General features: G+C 50.7%; 1 protein-coding gene across 2 annotated transcripts in view; it reads left to right on the forward strand.

The window, feature by feature from the left end:
• The window catches only part of GARNL3 (GTPase activating Rap/RanGAP domain like 3), a 104,288-nt gene that overhangs the window by 82,517 nt on the left and 5,105 nt on the right, over positions 1-16,666 (forward strand). The window contains exons 20-23 of one of the 2 annotated variants that reach the window (XM_024762529.1): positions 1,722-1,880; positions 8,195-8,261; positions 13,370-13,477; positions 14,824-14,942. In XM_024762529.1, coding sequence (XP_024618297.1) covers positions 1,722-1,880; positions 8,195-8,261; positions 13,370-13,477; positions 14,824-14,942 — 453 coding nt within the window. Of the gene's footprint in view, positions 1-1,721; positions 1,881-8,194; positions 8,262-13,369; positions 13,746-14,823; positions 14,943-16,666 lie in introns of those variants that run through there. The other variant, XM_024762528.1, reaches the window with a different exon arrangement.

Genomic DNA, 16,666 nt, shown 5'->3' on the forward strand with positions numbered 1-16,666 from the left:
GGGGATACAGTAATGAACAACAAGAAAAAAGTATCTTTTCTTGTGAAGATTGCTTTCTAGTTGCAGGACAACAGAAATAGGCCAATAAGTCTATGAGTCCTGAGGATAACAGTAAAGTAGGGTAAGGAAACAGAGGATCATGAATTGGGGAGGTAGGTGATCTCTTTTAGAAAGGGTATCTCAGAAGCCCTCTCAGAAAAGATTACCTTTGAGGGGAGATCCAGATGAAAGACGGGACCGAGTGATGAGGGTCTCTGGGGAAAGGGTCTCCGGGCAGAAGGGGAGTGGCCAGCGAGGGCCCAGTGGCCCGGCTCAAGGCACAGCCAAGAGGCTGGGCGGCTACAGCCGAGGGGACAGACAGGGGTCAGTGTATGGGGACCAGCTTCTCTTGGGCCCTGAAAGCCATTGCAAGGACTTTGGCTTTGACACCGAGCAAAAGGGGGAGCCATGTGAAGGTCTGAAGCAGAGAAGTGGCAGGTTTTAAAAAGGCCATGCTGGCTACTGGACAGAGGAGAGAGTAGGGGGCCAAGAGTGGAATAAGGAGTCCAGCTAAGAGGCTGATGCAGGGCCCTGGCAGGAGACGAGGTCAGCTTTGGTCCTTGGCAGGTGGAAAGGTGTGGTGGACAAAGCTGCCCCTTTGCCTGAGTCAGTAGGATTTGCTATTGGACTGAGCGTGGAGCCTGTGAGAGAAGCCTCCTGGAGCATCAAGGCCCTTCCCGATCTTACCATTCTAGCTTTTTTAAAAGCTATGGTACAGGGACTTCCCTGGTGGTCCAGTGGTTAAGACTCCATGCTCCCAATGGAGGGGGCCTGGGTTCGATTCCCAGTCAGGGAACTAGATGCCACATGCCACAACTAAAGATCCCGCATGCCGCAATGAAGATCCCGCGTGCCACAACTAAGACCCAGAGCAGCCAAATAAGTAAAACATATTAAAAAAAAATAATAAAAACCATGGTACATTAAGGTGTCAAATATGTCAACCATTGGCCACTAAGGCGGAGTAGGCCCATAAGTGAGCTGAGAAGTTATTTCTGCCTAGAGTTAAAGCTGCCTGAATTATGCGTTTCAGTTTCTGCTGATATGCAATTCCAGGGGACAGAATAGCAAAACAGTTAAAGCAAGTTACAGTCTTGCTTAAACAGGTGTTAGTCTTCTCATACAGTGCTTAGCCGTCTTAATGAGTATTTGTGCCGAGCATGTGCATTTATATGGAGTACAAGCTCTGAAGTCAGGTTTCTTGAGTTCAAATCTTGGCTCTGCCACATATAAACTATGTGACCGTAGGCAAGTCATGTGACCTTTGAGCCTCAGTCTCCTCACCTGTAACACAGAATAGCAGCCTTACCTACTTCATTAGGTTGTTATGAGGATTCAGTGAGAGCAGTGCCTGGAGCTGTTAACATTAGCTGTTATTATTATTATTATTAAATGACAGGACGGGACCAGACAGTCTGAAGGCTGACACAGGCCACACTGTTGAATTGCTTTTGTAAAATTGTTTCCTGGCCTCTCCCCTCTGCAGTGGACAGAGGGCTGAGCCTCGAGGACAGGCTGTAGGAGAAGTCTGGCACCATCCCTCCCGTCCTTTCCCACCTCTGCCTCCCCTGCAGGGGCCTGGCGGGGGGACTCTTCTGCACGGGGCCGGGCAGTGGGGGGTTGATACGAAGGTTGCTGCTCTGTCCTCACCCCTTTCTCCTCCATCATTGTCCACCACACAGGAGATCTGTCTGTCCGACTCTCCCTCGGTGATGACCTTGGTAGATGGGCCATCGGAAGAGAGTGACAACCTCATCTGCGTGGCTTACCGGCACCAATTCGACGTGGTGAACGAGAGCACGGGGGAGGCCTTCAGGCTGCACCATGTGGAGGCCAACAGGGTCAGTTGACAGATATGGGGGCAAGTGGGAACCTAGAAGGCTAGGAGCTGTGTCTCTAACTTTGTCATGCCGTATGAGGATTTCTTTAAAATTGTGTATTATTTATCGTATCATGCGATGTACTGTTTAGGCTGCACCACCTGAAGCTGCCATCTTTGTAGGTCCAAATGGTTCAGTATAATGTAACTGCCCATTGCCCTGTGCAGCTTTTCCAGGCCTCCCCCTGCCATTCCATCCTTCCCAATAAAAGAGGAATGAAGAGTCAAAAAGCTAAATGTAAATAACTGAGTAAATGAGAACATTTGTTTGGTAATTCGTACTGGAAGGGCCTCTGGAGAGTAAGGTTGCTCTCAGAGGACCTGCAGACCCACAGCGTGGGGCCTGGGTGGCGGGGGAGGGTACAGCCCACGTCTCCATCCCCTTAGAGGCTGCTAGGAAAAGAAGAAGGGATGAAACACCATTAGGAGAGAGAGAAAAAGCAGATCAGCACTGGGGGTCCTTACCTCCTGGCCTGAGCTGCACAGAGAATAACCATGTCCTGGATTTGGACAAAGTCTAGGGCCCACCCGAAACTGCACTGAAGCACGAAAGAGGACCTCATGGGTTCCGAGTATCAGCACCCGGGAGTGCCGGTCACTGAGCTGCTCCACACAGACAAGCAGGTCACAGAGCTCTTCAGCCCACGTATCTCTGTGAAGCAGCTCAAGGCCTGATAACACTGGAGCCACTTGAGGACTGCATGGTGCAGGGCCAGCGCTCTGGCTTAGGTTCGAGGACACAGCAGAACAAGGACGTTGTCTCCAGGGAGAACGTTGTTCCTGATGAGAGTTTCCAAACCCACAGGCTTCCCCCAGTCCTGTTCAGATGTGTCATAGAGACAGGGATTTAATTATGCTCTATCAGAAATTAAAAAATACAATTTATATTTGGACAAGCCCTACCTAAATATGCACTAAAATTGCTAATTACTGTACGAAGAAGACTTAACACCTAATGAAAGGAAGATCTTAAAAAATAGAAAAGTCAGAAAAAGAAGCATCTAGATATAGTTAGGGCTCCTTATCTTCAGCTGTTGTCAATTACAGCTTAGTCTGTCCTTTCACGTATATATACTGGTGGCACACAAACTAGTCTGCAGTTGGAGTCATCGGGGAGCTTCAAATGCTACCGATGCCCGTGTCCCACCCACAGAGATTTCATCGGCCTTGGGTGTGGCGTGGGCTTTAGAATTTTCAGATGAGCCCCAGGTGATGTGGGAAAGTTTGGGAACCACTGGTACACGCTGCTTCTCAACTCTGGCTATAATTACCTAGAAAGCTTTAAACACATCAGTGCTCTGATACACCCAGATCAGTTAAACGAGAATTCCCAGGTGTATGCTATGGGAATCAATTGGTCTTGAGTCTCCCCCAGGTGATCCTAATATAGACCGAGGAGAAGTAATCTATCCTGAAACTCTCCCTAACTTAAAGCCAGGACTCCCGTCCATCCCAGCAGCCGGGAACCTATAATCTCTTCCAGCTGCTGACTTCTGAGGAGGAAGGGTCCAATCTGGCCTTTGAAAGTTCTTGCTCCTTCTTGCTTTTCAAAATTCTGTACAACCAGACAAAAGAGACAGAAAAAGGCGGGTCTAGCAGGTCTTTATTTAATCAATCCTTCCCTGGCAACTAGTCTCTTAAGATTCATGAAGGCCCAGGAAAAAATGTGTTAAAGTTTTCTTTGATGACTTCTGTGTTTGTTTCTCTGAAAGCTGTGAGAAACAGTCCTAAATTTTTCTGTCCTTTCTTCGATATGCTTTTTAAAGCAAAGATACAAAACTTTTCTCTAAGAGAAAACGTTTAAAAACATATTTTTGTTGTTAAGCATGTCCCCTGGATCTGAGTGGGTCAGTGTGCATAGTCCCTCCCAGTACAGTGGTCCCAACCTTTTTGGCACCAGGGACCAGTGTCCTGGAAGACAGTTTTTCCACGGATGGGGGCTGGGGGGAGGGACGGTTCAGGCGGCAGTGCGAGCGATGGGCAGCGGCAGATGAAGCTTCACACACTCGCCCTCTGCTCACCTCCTACCGTGCTGCCCGCTTCCTAACAGGCCGCGGACAGGGGGTTGGGGACCCCTGTCCTAGTAAATCAGCAGCTGCTGTGTTTGCTGAGCAGGCAGAGGTGCTGAGACAGTGGCTTGTCTTTGTGAGGAATTTACTGTCCAGTTGGGAAGAAAAGCCCTAGAGAAATGAGGAGAGTAATGAGCCTGCTTTCTAATAGCTGGTCAGAAGTGGCCTGCGGGAACAGGGTTACTTCCCACCAAGACGTTCCTGCAGGACAAGCCCCGAGTGCAGTGGAGCAGGAGAGAGGCCGACCCTCCTTGAGTCCTGGAGATTTAGTGCCTCAAGTTGCCCTCACTGCCTGCCTGCTCCGTGTGCGGCCATCCGGGCCGGCCTGGTTTCCTGTCCCTGTTCCTCCTCTCTTCTCATCCAAGACCCCTTGATTCCCACTGTAGGCTTCAAACCCACCTTAGGGTCTAAGACAATCCTAGCTTGAGAGAGGAGCTGTTTAAGAAGCACCAGAGCAGCCTTCTGAAAGTCAATGTCAAGTTCATTCTTCCAACAGGCCGACTGTGACCTACTGCCCCAGCTCCAACAGCCAGCACTGGCCTCCTTCCCAAAACAGAGGACTCCTCTGGAGGGAACTGCAGACCTGGTAACAGGATTTGGGTCTCTGGCTTATTTGCTGGGCCCAACCTGTCTGCCCAGACCCCAGCTGGGCTTCATTGAGAGCTCACCCCGGAATCACTTGGGAAGGCTGGACTCTGACCTCACAGTGGTGACCTCTTTCACTTGTTACAAGTGTGTGTTTTGAAGTTTCCCAACCACCACATATGACTTTTATTATTTTTAAATGCCAGTAAAATGAACTTTTTTTTTTTTTTTTTTTGATCCCCTGCATCGGCAGTCGGACTTGCAACCACTGCGCCACCAGGGAAGCCCAAATGAACTATTTTTAATCAAGGAAAAAATAAAAAGCCAGTGCCTATGTCCTACCCTAGACCTACTATATCTAGATGTCTAGGAGCGAGAACCCAGAATACCTATCTTTTAAAAGCTCCCTAATTCTCAGGTCCTCGCCTGGTCAAGAAACTGCTGCAGGAATGACTCCTGCCAGTGCCCACCCCCCGCCCCCCTGTCCTGGGAGCCGACACCTGTATCAACATCTGTATGTATATGGAACATGCACACACGAACCTGGCCTCACCTTGCTAAGTGTTAATAAAGTCTGACGAAATGCAATGGGGGACCTGAGGAAGGAGTGGTTGAGTCCATGCTGTGGTCTCTGTCCCTGAATTTTGGCCCCGTAGCCTTGACAGGAATGTGCTGTTCACTTCCCCGTTTCTGCAGAAAAGGAAACTGAGGCTCCGAAAGGAGGAGCCACATTAACCCCAAAGCACACAGCTAGTAAGTAGCGGGGTAGGACTTGAACCCAGGCTGCCTGCTCCCAGGGCCATGCCCTTAAACCCAGCCTGTGGCATCCACAGCCTCGTCACAGAGCGTGATGGGGAGAGCAGGTCCAGGCTGCAAAGCTGGCAGCCCTTGGCCACTCCCCTCAGGAAGTGCACAGCCTGGCAGAGCAGACAGCCACACCCTCTAGGGCTCGAAGCCTCTAGCTGAGATAAGTGTCATCTAACTGACAAGTACGGGGACACCTGAGGAGGAAGTGACTCTTAAGTCAAAGTGCTGGGGATGGGAAGGTTCCCTCCAGGGCCGAGGGGGCTCAAGGGCTGTTCCCTCCCGTGATATACCCCACTGGTGCTGGTTCCATAGCTAAATAGTGCCACCAGCTGACATTATAGAGCGTTTACCAGGTACCAGGCCCTGCATGACCTCGCGGAATCCTCAGCCCCTACAGGAGTGGATGTTCTAGTATCTCCCATTTTACACATGAAGACGCTGAGGTTCCGAGAGGTTCAACCACTGACCTAGGTACCCACTCCTCTCAAGTGGCAGAGTTGGGATTTCATTGACCTGGTTGTGCGTTCGAGAAGTACGTACTCTGCTCCTGCCACTCGACAGGCCCTGATCCAGGTGCTGAGGATGTCACGTGAGCGGGTCGGCAAGGCCTCTGCTTCATGGAGCTGAGATCCGGTGGGGAGGAGAGTGCCAGCAAACGAACAAACAAGCAGGGGAACACCGGGCAGCAGCGCACGTCATGCAGATAATTAAAAACGAGGGCTGTGACCTACAGCAGCAGAGGAAGTATTTGGGATTTGACCCCCAGGTCTCTCTGATCCCAGAATCAGCACCCTTGACCTCGGAGCCTCGCCGTCTCCCACCCCCACAAAGCTCCACAACTCTTGGTTCTGGCCTTGGCCCCATTATACCATGCTTTACGTGCCTGTATGCTTTTCTGACTTTTTCTTAAGGGGTGAGACCCTGCCCTTTCATTTCTGTGTGCTTGATGGCACCTAGTACAATGCCAGGTAATACTGGGTGGGAGATGGGCCGGGGTTCCATTGCAGGGACTTGCCAGACACAAGGCAGAGGCCCTGGCTGAGGGTGGCCAGCGGGGCTTCAGCACAGTCGTGAGACCGTTTAGAGGAGAAGGCTGCATTTGGGAGAGAGCAGTGAGGAGGAGGGCCTGGGGTGCGCAGGGGCCCCAGTGCAGTGCTGGGCAGCTCAGAGACTGGAAGGGGCTGGAGAGAGTTGGGCCAGAGGGAGACAAGGACACGCGCCCCTGCTGGAGAGGTCAGGCCTAGCCTGGGGTGCAGCAGTGGGTGAGACACAGAAGAGGATGCTGCTGGACTTGGGTGAGAAGGGGAGCCGCCAAGGCTTTGGGGCTAGCTCTGCTAACAGCAAGGAGGAGGCTTAGAAGGCAGCTAGTCATGTGCGACATAAAGATAGCAGCCTCCATGGAGTGCTGGTTATGTATCAGGCCCTGTGCAAAAACGTGTGCCTTGTTTCATGGAATTCTCATGATGATCCAGCAGTCAGGATTACCGTTACAGCGGTTCACAGGTAAAGACCTGGGGCCAGAAGTTAAGCCACTTGCGACAAGCCGCAGAGGCAGCGAGTGGTACAGGCAGGATTGCAGCTCGGGGCTGTCTGACCAGCGTCGTGCTCCCATCTGTTCCCCTACGCTGCCTCCTGTGTTCCCGGGTATGGAACCTGTTGCGTTTGAGAGAAAAGACTTAGGAATATGGGCTGGAGCTCTGAGGAGAATGTGTGCCTGAGGTTGTAGATCTAGAGATTTTGAGCAGAGTAAAATCTGAAGCTGTAAATGTGGGGATTTTTCTAAATGAGAGGAGAGCCAAGAAGTGGAAGAATAATCTGAAGTGGGAGAGAGGGCGGGAGGGAGGAGACGTCCCATGTCAGAGGCTGCGGATCTCTGGATGGAGAGATGAGCTATGGCCAAAGACCTCCAGGCTGGGGAGAAGGAAATCTTCATGGTGCTCAGAGAGGGCAGTGTCCCTGGTGGTGTAGGAGGACAGACTACAAGGGCTGAGAAGACAAGTGAGGCAATGAAAGAAGCAGGAGATTTTTACAGGGTCAGAGTTTTGAAGCTCAAGAGGGGCCAAGGACACTAACAGGTTGAGAACGGTCTTCTCAAAAGCAGAAACGGAGGCCGGAGAAGAAGAGCTCGCCCAGGCCACGGAGCTAAGGCTTCCGACACTCTCTGCATCGTGTCATGCCGCCTCCCTGGAAGTGAAGGAGAGAGAAGAGAAGTGCAGACACGGTGATCCTGAGATTCAGAGATTGTGTTTGAAGCAGGAGGAAGTGGCCGAAGTGCAGGGGTGTTAAGCTTGGAAAAGAAATGCAGACACGGTGATCCTGAGATTCAGAGACTGTGTTTGAAGCAGAAGTTTGTGGCCGAAGTGCAGGGGTGTTAAGCTTGGAAAAGAACCGGGGACCCGGTTCAGATCTTGGCTGGGGCACCCTTCTACCTGAGGCACTAGAGCGACTGCACCTCTCTGAGCCTCACTTTCCTCATCTGTAAAATGGGAGCAATGCCACGTACTTTAGGGGTTGATGTGAGAGTGAAACAAATAACCCATGTGAAAAGCTTTTGTAGACTGAGCCCACTGTTATAAATAAGAGGCCTGTCAATAGAGAGTGGAGATGTCCGCCTACAGAGCTTCTCAAAGCGTGGGAAAAGAGGGTGCGAAAGTCCCCGTGGACTGCAGTCGTGGCCACCCATGTGGCATTGTGGGTGCTGGTGAGGTGGGAACGCCCCCCAGTGCCTGAGTTTACAGAAAGCCGTAACTTGAGAAAGTCTTTTCATAGTGTCAGTGTCCAGCCTGCCCACTACCGTTGCCCATTCTCATTGCAGGTTAATTTCGTTGCAGCTATTGATGTGTACGAAGACGGGGAAGCCGGTCTGCTCCTGTGTTACAACTGTAAGTAAAGGATGTGTTTTGATCTCTATTTGCTAAAATAAACTGTTTTTTTTTTTTTTTTTTCTGGACAATTTAAAGGGACTTAGCTTTAGATTTACCTGATGTATCGTTCCTGGGTCCTTAATTCCACTCCAGGGCATATCTAAAAATTGCCTTCCTGCCTGGATCTCCCAATACGCCAGACCTCCTGGTAAGACGGTGCAGGGGCCGCCTGGGGATGTCTCCAGGACGTGGGAGTGATAGCAGTGGCTTCCATCTAGGCAGCCCTTACTGTGTGCCACGCGCTGTGCTTCACCCACCTCGGTCACCGTTCCATTGACTTTTTCTGTTACTATCTGTCATCTGGAGGGAGGTAAGGCTCCTGAGGCCTGGAGCAGTGAACAGACTTTCTCAAGATTGCACAGCTACAAATGGCAGAGCCCAGGTTCACATTTGGGGCCCTCTTGACTCCAGTGCCCCAAATTTTAACCACAGTTACTCTTACCCTTTTTGTTATTTCTCGGGTGTTAATGAAATCAGCCTCAACCTGGCGTACCCGGCCTCAGCTGGGTTAGTTTGGGTCAGGTGGCAGGTGGGTTTCAGGCAGACCAAAGATATCAAATAGGGTCTTCAAGGATTTTCAGCATTTCAAAAGCTAATGTGATACTACAATAAAAAGGATCTTTTTTGTTTCCTTTTTTTAGATGTTGGGGGTAGGAGTTTATTAATTAATTAATTTATTTTTGCTGTGTTGGGTCTTTGTTTCTGTGCGAGGGCCTTCTCTAGTTGTGGCAAGTGGGGGCCACTCTTCATCGCGGTGCACGGGCCTCTCACTATCACAGCCTCTCTTGTCGCAGAGTACAGGCTCCAGACGCGCAGGCTCAGTAGTTGTGGCTCACGGGCCTAGTTGCTCTGCGGCATGTGGGATCTTCCCAGACCAGGGCTCGAACCCGTGTTCCCTGCATTAGCAGGCAGATTCTCAACCACTGCGCCACTAGGGAAGCCCCAAAGGATCTTTTTAACGCAAAGGTAGTAAGATATTTTCCGGATAAGCCTGCCCAGTCTAACTAAAACAGTAAAATATATTTTTTTCAGCCTAGAATTGTATCGATTTAGAGTGGTCATGCTGGTTATATCACATGGGGCAGATATTTTGATTAATTAATCTTTGATTAGTAAGTATGGTAATTTTCAGTAGAGAAATTTGTTTGATAAACATTCTCTTTCAAAATTCGAGATTTATGGGGAATCAGGAGAAGGTAGTCACAAGGAAAGAACTTCACCAATAAATCGCTCTTTTAGGATATTTTATCCACAGATCTGTCTAAACCCTTCTCAAATTTGAAGCTGATTTTTATCATATGTCTGCTCCTTTCTAAAATATAACTTCCAGAAACCCAGAGTTTTCTATAGAGAAATTTTTATCTCAGATAAGTTAAAAACTTTTCTACATGCAGAAAGGGGCTTTTCTTCAGAGAAATTTGTTTTAAAATTAGAACCTATACACTGTTCCCCACCAGCTGGATGGGGAAAGTCAAAGGAGGGAAGTCATAGATTCTGAGCTGCTTCCCAGGCAGTGACTTTCTTAGCATCCTGCCCCCGCACCAGCCCCCGTTCAGGCGGCTCTTTTTAACCACAAGGGACGGCCCTCTCTGTGCCAGGCCCGTGTCGGGCTCTCGAGACACAACAGTGAGAGGCCCTGCCAGGGACACAGTGAGCTCACGCTTCAGGGAACAGCAGGCATGGGCGCCAGTTCATGGGTGTGAATAGGCTGCACAGCTCTGGGGTTCGAGAAACAGCTTCGCTTCCTTTTCTGAATCAGTTCAGTCTAATTTGGAGGCCCCTCCCCTCGGGTGCAGAGACCACCAGCACTGGTTATTGGAAGGGAGCGCCCTCTGCTTCCCTGGGGCTTATCCATTGGAAAGCATGGGGGGCCGGTGGGGAGCGCCTATGGACTGCAGTCCGGTCGCCTCCTCCAGGCCTGCGTGATCCCCTCTGAGGCAGGTGGAGGCCGGGTCTGGCCTCCCAGGCACAACACGGCCACCCGACCCGTCCAGGAGGCTCTGTGCTCAGGGGCCAGGGTCTCCTCCAGCCCAGCCCCTCAAAGCCCCCAGCAGGTTGCTCTCCCCTAGTGGGAGTTGAGGTGGGACAGGGGAGAGGAGAGGGGATGTGTGTAAGGGACCTGGGCCTTTAGAAACACAAGGCTGCTGTGTCCTTCCTGAGTCGTTCATTCATTCAGCAAATCTTTACCCAGCACTTCCCATATCTAGGGGTTTCAGCAGTGAATATAAACACAAATCCAGCCATCAGGTGGAGTTTACATTTTAAAGAGAACAGGTAGACAATTAACAAGATAAATAAGAAACACATGCAGTTTGTTCAATGGTTCTGAGTGCTGAGGGGAAATGAAGGGGGAAGAGGGGCCGGAAGAAGGGCCGGACTGGGCAGGAGTGGGGTGTGCAGGTCACCGGTCACCAGTTACAGGGGGTGAGGAAGGCAGGCCTCGCTGGGAGAGGGGCGAGGACCGAAGACCCAAACGGAGTCCAGGTATCAGGACTGAGTGTTGAGCATGAAGGTATCAGGGTGAGTGTTTCAGGCAGGGACGAGGGCAGGTGTAAAGACCTTGAGGAGGAACACTCCAGTATGGTCAAGGTGACCCCAAGATGACCCGTGATGACCTCAAGATGACTCATAACAGAGTGAGCGAGGGTGCGAGTGGATAAAAATGACATCGGCAAAGAGGACCAGACTCCAGCAGGGCCCGGTAGGTGAAAGGTCTTTGCGTTGCACCCTGGTGAGCAACTGGAGGCTTTTGAGCAGAGGGGCGACAGGGTCTGTAAGAGGAAAGCGGCTCCACCCCCGCCATGGTGTGGAAGCGGGAAGGGCGGGGACTGCGCTCATCTGACGAGCACGCCAGGGGCTTGGACCAGGACCGCCGCAGGGGAGGCGCTGAGCAGTGGTCAGGTCCTAGATGTGCTTTGCACGTGAGAACCAAGGTAACGTGCTGGTGAATAAAGTGTGGCTGTGAGGGGAAGAGAAAAGGAGGACTGCAGTCTGGGGACGTGAGCAGCTGGGAGAACAGAGAATGCCATTTACGGAGATGAGGGAGGCTTTTAGAAGAGCGAGTCTGGGGAGAAAGATCAAAAGTCCAGTTATGACCCATCAGCACCTCTGAGATATCCCAGTGCAGACAGTGAGCGATCATCTGGTTCAAGTGCGGGCTCCGGAGAGGGTTCCCTGGGGGTCATTAGCAGGCAAGTGACCGTTAGGGTTCTGAGACTAAAGAGATCACCTGCCGGGAAGCAGGGAGAGACAGGAGGAACCAGCAAAGTAGACTGAGGAGTGGCTGGAAGGACAGGAGAAAGTGGGATGAGGCCCTGAGAGGCAGTGTTGAAGGGATGGTGACCCGCTGTGCCGTCTGCCTCTGGCAGATCGGGTCTGAGGTGGCGCTTGGCTTTACAAGGCCACTAGGAAACTTGACAAGAGCAGGTGTCTCTGGGGAAGAAGTGGGGACAAAAGCCTGATTGCACAGGTCAGGAGAGATTGGGAAAGAGGAAGTAGAGCCAGGGAGTCCAGACAAGTCTTCCAAAGAATTTTGCTTTAAGGGAAGAAGAATAAGGAAGGGTGTAACAGCTAGAGGAGGAAGAGAGGCCAAGGATTTTGTTTACTAAAAGGTGGAATAAGCAGCATGGGTAAGGCTGTCGGGAAGGATCCGATGGAGAAGGGGAAACTGCGGTGCAGGACAGAGGGGAGAAGTCCCTGAGGGGGCGAAAGCCGCGGGCCAGAGTGGAGAGGGGGTGAGCTGCACCCCACGGCATCCAGAGTTGTGGGCAGGACACAGCGGCTGGGGGAGCCGCCGCGGGGAGATCCGGGCGCTCATTCTCTCGGGGAGCGAGGTCTTCGGCTGAGCATCAGGGTGCTTTTTCTCCCCTAGTGAGTCCGCCGTAGCAGAGACAGAACTGACTCTGGTGAGCTTTTCTGTCCCGATAACTCACTCTGTTAGAAGAACAGTGATGAGACAGGATAAGTTAACTGCTTGACAAGGCACGGTGGTCACATCAAAGGAGACCCGACGCTTCAGGTGGGCCAGCGGTGGTCATCCCCAGCCTAGCCCCACATCGCAGTGGGCAGCAGCAGCAGCAGCTCTGGCTCCATGACCTCTGCCCTCTCACAGAGGGGCCACAGCTGTCGATTCTCACACTAGGAATGGCAAGAGACTGCTTCATGGGTGTGATGTCTCTTATTAGGGTGATGAAAATGTTATAAAATCAGATTGTGATGTTGTACACCTCTATAAACACACTACAGTTCATTGACTTGAATGCTTAAAATGGATGAATTTTATGGTATATAAATTACATCTCAGTAAGGCTGTTTTTAAAAATAAGATTGTATGGCTAAAACGTGATGGGCTTCTGGAATAAAAGGGGCCTTTGTTTCTACGTGACCTTTCTCACTCGAAGAGGGTCTGAACCACCTGGACTTGTGTTTAGAGCTCGGAGCAAGCCAGGAACTGGGTAACTGAATTAACCTGGCCTTAATTTAATGCTGGCTCAGATTCACCAAGGTGATACAGGCACATGGCTTCAAATGTTCATAATAAAATGTTGGGGGAGTGGTGTACAGCTCCCATCACACATGTCCTGCTGAGTGAGGCTCAGAGCGTGACCCCTTGTAGGAGGCCTTCCTCCATCCAGGGGCTGCCTTCAAGTGCCCCTTCTCCTCTGCAATCAAGCCAACCTGGTTCTCTCCCAAGTAGAACTTGTGAGGCTGTGGACAAGCTACTTCACTGCTCTTTGCCTCAATTTTCTCATCTGTAAAATGAGTGTAATAATAGCATCTACTTCATAAGTTTGTACAGATTAAACGGAAGAATGTTTTGAAGCTCGGTGCCTGGCTGATAGTAAATTCTCCAAAAACGGCAGCTACGATGACTTGTAGCAGAAACATCTCTCTGGCTCAGACTGCCTCCCGCGCCTGAGAATCTCACATCATGGCGATATTCGTCCCGGCTTTCATAAAGAACGAGCAGATAGGATGCTATTCTTGCGGCCTGTCTCTCATTTATCGAATTATGGCTACCTGAGTGTTGTCTCTAACAAAAAGGAGTCGCTCTTGTTTCGTTGCAGACAGTTGCATCTATAAAAAGGTTTGCCCGTTTAATGGTGGCTCTTTTTTGGTTCAACCCTCTGCGTCAGATTTCCAGTTCTGTTGGAACCAGGCTCCCTGTGCGATTGGTAAGGAAACCCTTTATCATCATGTTCTTTCCCGCTCAATAGACATATCTGAACTGTTCCATCCTATGTAGGCAAACTCACTGGCTTACCGCTAAATTGCTATGAATTATGTGAGCATAGTGAGTACTCAAAGCCTTTTCTCCTTTAATTGTGTTTCATTTTGTTCCCCTTTGGGGACTGTTGTCTTCCACTGTTCCTCCCAGGTCTTCTCAGTGCCTGAGCATGTGGGCATTCGAGAGCAATTAAATATCAGTTTCAGTAGATCTTGAACGAGGTCTCCAGCCTTAAAACTCTGACAGACCTGGGGGAGGAGCACAGTGCCCTTGGCGTCCTTTTCATACATTTTGAAGCTTGAAAGTCTAGAGTTACAGAAACTCGGGCACTTTGCCTGCCACTGAAGACTCAGGACGTGAGTGGTGGTGCTTCGTTTCTGTGATTCAAGATCCACAGCTGGGCATCTGCCTGGGGAGAGTCAGATCAGAGCCAAGAATCTTAGCACTGTTTTCCTCAAAGTAGAAGGCTTTGTTGATAGGTAAACATGATAGAGTTTTGAGAGGAGAGCAGAGGAATGGATCCAGACACTCGGAGGATGGGGTCGGCTCAGATGCAGATTAGTTATGGTAAAAAAGGGAGGGAAGGGTTGGAAACGGCTCTCAGGTCTGAGCCACGGCACTGCACCAGGGGCCCCCTTGAGAGATCAAGGCTAGAGGCGTGGGTGTGGTAGGAAGAGTCAAGGTGAAGCCAAGAGAACGGATGAGTCGCCAAGGAGAGAGGGCAGAGGGAGTGGGCCAGCGTGAAGGAGAGAGTGCAAAGTGGCCGGTAAAAAAGACAAAGGTGGGGCAGCTATGGCACCTGGAAGTCATCAAAAAGATCTCAAGAAGAGGGACCAACGTTTAACAAATAACTCAGCAGTCCCTGCCCAGGCACACAGACAGGAGGAGCATAGGGGAGGGTGACCCAGAGACAGGGAATGAAGAAGGAGTAAAGGCTAGTTTCCCGGGTGGAAGGCACGTGCGAAGCCCATGTCAACCTGCAGTCTGGACCATAGGGGGAAGGTCTCCAGGACCTGGGTGGGCAGTGCGCCCCCGGAAGATCGGGTACAGGACTGCAGCAGGAGAAGGGCACAGGGAGAAGCTGGGACAGTGCACACGTCACTGGGCAGAAGCCTGGCAGCTAAGGCAGGCTTTCCTGGAATTGGGAGACATGCACCCGTGAACGAAGAAGAGAAGCAGCCAGAGGAAGGGGAGAGATGGGAGTTGCCGGAGGAGCAAGGGGGATGTGAGAGGGTCCTTGCAGCTCCACAGCCGCAGGCACAGGCTGGGAGCTGACGCCCCATTGCCTTGCAGTCTGTGCATTCCCCTACCTGCTGGCCTTCACCACCGACTCCATGGAAATCCGCCTGGTGGTGAACGGGAACCTGGTCCACACGGCCGTCGTGCCTCAGCTGCAGCTCGTGGCCTCCAGGGTGAGTAGAACTGGGCTTTTATTTCTGTGTGAGGGGCTTTGGGCACCCCCGGCACCATGAGGTTTCAGGCGGGCGCAGACATGTTCACGGTGAGGCTGACAATGCCAACACCTCGTGAGTGTTGAGATGAGAAAGCTGAAAACAGGCTCATGGGTTGGGTTTTCCTGTGCGAGTCCCCTTGGGCTTCAAAACGGCCTCCTTAGTGTTAAGAGACTCGTCGGTGCTGGTGGCAGTCGGGGAGCACCCAGCTGAAAAGAGAGACACCCCATCAAAGCCTGGGTCACTATTGCCCTGAAGAAGAGGCCAAGTCTAGAAAAGTAAGAGCTTGCAATGTTCCTTTCTTCCTTTGCCGCTGTCTGTCCTCAGTTTGAATTTGTGTCCCACAAACTATGGCTGACAGACTAATTCACGTCTGGTAACAGAATGTGACCAAAACCGAAGGATGCAGGAACGACGATCTTCCAAGCTGTCTTCTACTCCTGGCGCATAATCCAACAGGTCTTGTTCTAGTCCCCTCCCCCAAGTCAGCCCCACACCCTCTCCCTGGCTCGCCAGGCCAGGCTGGTGCCTGCTGCACGCCTGGAGCACTTTTCCATCCTGACCTGCATCACATTTGGTGGTGGGTGACTGCGTACTTTCCCCACTGCACGGACAGTTCTGTGAGAGCAGAGACTGAGCATCTTATTCACTAACGTAGCGCCAGTGGGGTGCTGGTAAGTGTGTAACCACCACCAGCCCTCTGGAAAATGGGTGTGTGTATGTATACACACACATATATGGACATCAGTTGATTACAAATTTTACTGATTATAAAATATAAATAGCTTACAATTTACAAATAATAAAATATACAATGCTTTTATCTTAAAAGTCCATTTAGCCAACTGGCTCTCACAAAATGCTTTTGTTAATTTTGGCTGAATTCCTTTCTCCGTAGCCAAACTAATGCTGCAGATCAACCACAATTTTATGGTTGGAATTATATCTCCATCCGTTCCTCTTTTTCCAAGTTTGTTGTCATTAAATCTGATGTGTGGGGCTTCCCTGGTGGCGCAGTGGTTAAGAACCTGCCTGCCAATGCAGGGGACACGGGTTCGAGCCCTGGCCCGGGAAGATCCCACATGCCGCAGAGCAGTTAAGCCTGTGCACCACAACTACTGAGCCTGCGCTCTAGAGCCCGCGAGCCATAACTACTGAGCCCACGTGCCACAACTACTGAAGCCCGTGCACCTAGAGCCCTGCTCCGCAACAAGAGAAGCCACCGCAATGAGAAGCCTGTGCGCTGCAACGAAGAGTAGCCCCCGCTCACTGCAACTAGAGAAAAGCCCACGCACAGCAACGAAGACCCAACACAGCCAAAAATAAATAAATAAATAAATTTATTTTTTAAAAATCTGATATGTGATCTATTAAACTATTTTTCACCCTCGTACAAATCATTAAACCAAAACTTCTCTCAATTTTAGCATTAGATTCAACACACTTTTAATTTTAATCTTCATTATTTTTTCTTCATCACTGTAAGTCTAGACAATCAACAAAACAACAAATCAAGCTCTGATTTGTAGCATTTGCTGATTTCCATGGTGTAAACAGTCCCACCATGACTGATCTCAGGCTTCCCATGTGACACGATGGAACACAGCATCACCCCACCCGCCCAAGACAGTGTTCATGTAAATTACCTCAAGAGCTTGGAGAATACTCAAGGTAGTAAAATAATT

The sequence above is a fragment of the Neophocaena asiaeorientalis genome, unplaced genomic scaffold (assembly GCF_003031525.2).
Source record: "Neophocaena asiaeorientalis asiaeorientalis breed wild unplaced genomic scaffold, Neophocaena_asiaeorientalis_V1.1 scaffold78, whole genome shotgun sequence".
Classification (NCBI taxonomy): Eukaryota; Metazoa; Chordata; class Mammalia; order Artiodactyla; family Phocoenidae; genus Neophocaena; species Neophocaena asiaeorientalis.